Source organism: Lampris incognitus, chromosome 14, assembly GCF_029633865.1.
Source record: "Lampris incognitus isolate fLamInc1 chromosome 14, fLamInc1.hap2, whole genome shotgun sequence".
Lineage (NCBI taxonomy): Eukaryota > Metazoa > Chordata > Actinopteri > Lampriformes > Lampridae > Lampris > Lampris incognitus.
The window spans coordinates 41,278,773-41,284,501 of NC_079224.1; the positions used below are offsets into that span (position 1 = coordinate 41,278,773).

The window sequence follows — 5,729 nt, forward strand, 5'->3', positions numbered from 1 at the left end:
ATTCCCTAGCCCTTAACCATCATTACTACATGCCTAAACTCAACCCTAACCTTAACTTTAACATTTACCTTAACCTAATCTTAATTCTAACCTTAACCCTAACCCTAACCCTAACCTAATCTTAATTCTAACCCTAACCCTAACCCTAACCTAATCTTAATTCTAACCCTAACCCTAACCTTAACCTAATCTTAATTCTAACCTTAACCCTAACCTTAACCATCATTACTACATGCCTAACCTCAACCCTAACCTTAACTTTAACATATACCTTAACCTAATCTTAATTCTAACCTTAACCCTAACCCTAACCTAATCTTAATTCTAACCTTAACCCTAACCTTAACCTAATCTTAATTCTAACCCCAACCCTAACCTTCACCTAATCTTAATTCTAACCCTAACCCTAACCCTAACCTAATCTTAATTCTAACCCTAACCTTAACCTTAACCTAATCTTAATTCTAACCCTAACCCTAACCTAATCTTAATTCTAACCCTAACCTTAACCTTAACCTAATCTTAATTCTAACCTTAACCCTAACCCTAACCTAATCTTAATTCTAACCCTAACCCTAACCCTAACCTAATCTTAATTCTAACCTTAACCCTAACCCTAACCTAATCTTAATTCTAACCCTAACCTTAACCTAATCTTAATTCTAACCCTAACCCTAACCTAATCTTAATTCTAACCCTAACCCTAACCTTAACCTAATCTTAATTCTAACCCTAACCCTAACCCTAACCTAATCTTAATTCTAACCCTAACCTTAACCATCATTACTACATGCCTAACTTCAACCCTAACCTTAACTTTAACCTTTACCTTAACCTAATCTTAATTCTAACCTTAACCCTAACCCTAACCTAATCTTAATTCTAACCTTAAAATTAACCTTTACCTTAACCTAATCTTAATTCTAACCCTAACCTTAACCTAATCTTAATTCTAACCTTAACCCTAACCCTAACTTTAACCTAATCTTAATTCTAACCCTAACCTTAACCTAATCTTAATTCTAACCCTAACCCTAACCTTAACCTAATCTTAATTCTAACCTTAACCCTAAACCCAAGTCCTAACCCTAAACCCTGAAATAGACCCTTTTTGCTCATGGGGACCCACAAAATGTTCCCACAAGGTAGGTGGTTTCAGGTTTTTCTATCCTAATGGGGACCAAATATCCCCATTAGGATAGAAAAACCTGGTATACCCCCCCCACACACACACATCCGTATGTACGTGTGACCCAGAGGACGTCCACTTCACGGGGTACATGTGGGCACATTTGCAAATCAGGACCCTGGAGACAAGCTGACATCACCAACCTACACAGGTTTCATCCTCAAAGAAAGATGGCAGCCATATTGTATAGACATGCACAGCTACATCGGGGCCTTTTACCCTCGAAGGTATGAGTAGAAACAAGACTACGGCCTTATATAAAGCAGTGTTATGTAAAGCAGCATCAGACCAGTGTGCCTGCATCCATGACCATTAGTAGCCTCAGCAGTAAAGCGGGTGTATAACTATATAAACCCGCTGGGCTGCCATCTACAACGGAGGATGCTTGATGGTCAGGGGTCATCCATAATGGTCCCCCCCCCCAATCCATTGCAGATGCTTCGCTAAGTAGAGAATCAACCGACAAAGGCCGGTTTATAAAACGGCCAGAAACGCCACATCATCCTGCCTGCATCCTCGCCCGACTCCCGGTGATTCGTGTGTCTCACCAACTTTCCCTTCCCCTTCCTCGCCTCCTGCTCGCTCCTTCTAAATCCGCTCTTCCTTTTCCAGAAATAGCCCCCCTTTCCTTTTATTAGACTCCCGCTTCCCATCAAGAAGACGACGACACACTTTGTTCCCGGCATGCTATTTGAACTTTGTGTCAGGTGTGCTTTTTTTGGTGACGGGCGTGTCACATCCAACACTCTGCAATCTGGGGAGTCTTGCACACCGGCGGGGAGGAGAGACGGGCCCGCCTGCTGCTTTCGCATGACAGGATGTTCAACGCCTCGCCGGGGGTGATCATATTTTTAGTCCCCGATTGTGACAAGTGCTCAGTCCTTCCCTCTGAGACGCGCACACAATCACAGGTGTATATGTGCACATGCATGAATATATATATATATATATATATATATATATATATATATATTCAAACACATACAGCCATTCATATGGTGCAACTGCCTCGTCTAGCACAGCATTTCCTATTAACCAACAGCATAAATTCAAGGCCACAATGAAATTTGACACACCCACCCTCAAAATCCTCACCTAACACCTACATCTACACCCGTGATGGAGGAGGAGGCACATTTGAATTGGCAGTGCTTCTGCAAAAAATACATGCAGAAACACAAAATCACCCCCCCCTCCTCTCTCTCTCTGTCTCCCCCCCTCCCTGTCCAGTTCTGAACTGCGATGCATCATCCGATGCGGCTCTGATGGAAGAGCGTAAATCACGGTCGGCCGCCTCCATTTCCCAATCAACCCTCTTGCCTTTTGCTCCACCACGAGAGCCAGTCAGGTGCCCTACTGACCAGACAGACCCCCTTCACCCCTCCCCCCCCACACACACACACACGATTCCCCTCAATGAACTCCCCCTCCCACTCCACCCTCATCTCATTACGGGCTAGTTTTTTCCACACGCACAACACAACATGAAAACACCGACGGGCACACTGTGTCGCGGCGTAGAAGGGGCTGAAGCGAGGAGCGAGCGCCTCCGGATGGAGGCCGGCGTAGAGGGCTAACCCGCACATCTTCGCTCGTTACAAAAACAAACACACGACAGTGCGTCCATCTAGACGCCTTGTCTGCACGGAGAGAAGGGGGGTGGTTTTCGGCGTCCGCCGAGGAGACCACCAGGTGAGGATCGCTAACGGACACACCCTCGCCCGTGGCCATCGCACAAGCGGGGCCCTTTCACCCACATCCGCACACCTACGCTCGTTATCTCTTACGCATATATGTGTATATTTTCAACGTGCATGAACACAACACTTCTAAAGAGACACACACACCTGGTAAACGCGTTTCTCCTGGTGCACCATCCTTCAGCGCGCCGCACGGACAGCCGCCCTGCCCTCCTCTACACTGCAGTGGAGCCGGACCCAGGAGACCCTCTCATATACCGCAGCTTACGCACAGGAGTGGGAGGGTTGAGCGAGGGATGGAGGAAGGGTGAAGAGAACATGGAGGAGGAGGAGGAGGAGGAGAGAACAGGCAGGGGAGGGGACGGGGAGGGTGGAAAGACGGAGGGAGGGGGTGAGCGAGCGAGAGGCAGCGTCACGAAGATTCAGGGAGGGTGGAGGGAGGGAGGGAGGGAGGGATGGAGGAGGAGGAGGAGGAGGAGGAGGAGGAGGAGGGAGAGGGAGATTGTGTGCAGCTGATAGGTCCGTGTGGGGCCTGTGGCCTCTCCTCAGCACTGCCACCGCTTTCGAGACCTGTTTATCTGCTCCTCGATCGTTCCCTCTTTCTCGATCCATCTGTCTGTCTGTCTGACTATCCATCCATCCATCCATCCATCCATCCATCCATCCATCCATCCATCCATCCTTATTTCTCCATTTCCTTGTTTTATCATTGCTCTAATAGGATGCAATGATTAAAACAAGGATATATATATATATATCCTTGTTTTATCATTGCTCTAATAGCATGCAATGATAAAATAAGGATATATATATATATATCCTTATTTTATCATTGCATGCTATTAGAGCAATGATAAAACAAGGATATATATATATATACACTACCGTTCAAAAGTTTGGGATCACATTGAAATGTCCATATTTTTGAAGGAAAAGCACTGTACTGTTCAATGAAGATAACTTTAAACTAGTCTTAACTTTAAAGAAATACACTCTATACATTGCTAATGTGGTAAATGACTATTCTAGCTGCAAATGTCTGGTTTTTGGTGCAATATCTACATAGGTGTATAGAGGCCCATTTCAAGCAACTATCACTCCAGTGTTCTAATGGTACAATGTGTTTGCTCATTGGCTCAGAAGGCTAATTGATGATTAGAAAACCCTTGTGCAATCATGTTCACACATCTGAAAACAGTTTAGCTCGTTACAGAAGCTACAAAACTGACCTTCCTTTGAGCAGATTGAGTTTCTGGAGCATCACATTTGTGGGGTCAATTAAACGCTCAAAATGGCCAGAAAAAGAGAACTTTCATCTGAAACTCGACAGTCTATTCTTGTTCTTAGAAATGAAGGCTATTCCATGCGAGAAATTGCTAAGAAATTGAAGATTTCCTACACCGGTGTGTACTACTCCCTTCAGAGGACAGCACAAACAGGCTCTAACCAGAGTAGAAAAAGAAGTGGGAGGCCGCGTTGCACAACTGAGCAAGAAGATAAGTACATTAGAGTCTCTAGTTTGAGAAACAGACGCCTCACAGGTCCCCAACTGGCATCTTCATTAAATAGTACCCGCAAAACACCAGTGTCAACATCTACAGTGAAGAGGCGGCTGCGGGATTCTGGGCTTCAGGGCAGAGTGGCAAAGAAAAAGCCATATCTGAGACTGACCAATAAAAGAAAAAGATTAAGATGGGCAAAAGAACACAGACATTGGACAGAGGAAGACTGGAAAAAAGTGTTGTGGACGGATGAATCCAAGTTTGAGGTGTTTGGATCACAAAGAAGAACGTTTGTGAGACGCAGAACAAATGAAAAGATGCTGGAAGAATGCCTGACGCCATCTGTTAAGCATGGTGGAGGTAATGTGATGGTCTGGGGTTGCTTTGGTGCTGGTAAGGTGGGAGATTTGTACAGGGTAAAAGGGATTCTGAATAAGGAAGGCTATCACTCCATTTTGCAACGCCATGCCATACCCAGTGGACAGCGCTTGGAGCCAATTTCACCTACAACAGGACAATGACCCTAAACACACCTCCAAATTGTGCAAGAACTATTTAGAGCAGAAGCAGGCAGCTGGTATTCTATCGGTAATGGAGTGGCCAGCGCAGTCACCAGATCTGAACCCCATTGAGCTGTTGTGGGAGCAGCTTGACCGTATGGTACGCAAGAAGTGCCCATCCAACCAATCCAACTTGTGGGAGCTGCTTCTGGAAGCGTGGGGTGCAATTTCTCCAGATTACCTCAACAAATTAACAGCTAGAATGCCAAAGGTCTGCAATGCTGTAATTGCTGCAAATGGAGGATTCTTTGACGAAAGCAAAGTTTGATGTAAAAAAAATCTTATTTCAAATACAAATCATTATTTCTAACCTTGTCAATGTCTTGACTCTATTTTCTATTCATTTCACAACATATGGTGGTGAATAAGTGTGACTTTTCATGGAAAACACAAAATTGTTTGGGTGATCCCAAACTTTTGAACGGTAGTGTATATATCCTTGTTTTATCATTGCTCTAATAGCATGCAATGATAAAATAAGGATATATATATATATATATATATATATATATATATATATATCCTTGTTTTATCATTGCTCTAATAGCATGCAATGATAAAATAAGGATATATATATATGTATATATATATATATATACATATATATATATGTGTTAAGGCTCTATGCTAAAAGGCCATCACATGTCAGCATCCAACGCTGAAGCAGCAGCCCAGCAGAGGGGCTCGGGCTCTTAACGAGTTGAATATGTGATAGTTTCAACAAATAAAATGAGCAGCATGTTTACAGTACACTACTCTGGCCTGCTGCCGAGCGGTG

At 44.1% G+C, this 5,729-nt stretch overlaps 1 protein-coding gene across 2 annotated transcripts in view; it reads right to left on the bottom strand.

Moving 5' to 3' along the window:
• Positions 1-3,066, bottom strand: part of LOC130124141 (schwannomin-interacting protein 1-like) — a 16,095-nt gene extending 13,029 nt beyond the window's left edge. For both annotated transcript variants that reach the window (XM_056293576.1, XM_056293575.1), the window contains exon 1: positions 3,037-3,066. In XM_056293576.1, coding sequence (XP_056149551.1) covers positions 3,037-3,066 — 30 coding nt within the window. The remainder of the gene's footprint in view (positions 1-3,036) is intronic.
• Between the last annotated feature and the right edge of the window lie 2,663 nt (positions 3,067-5,729).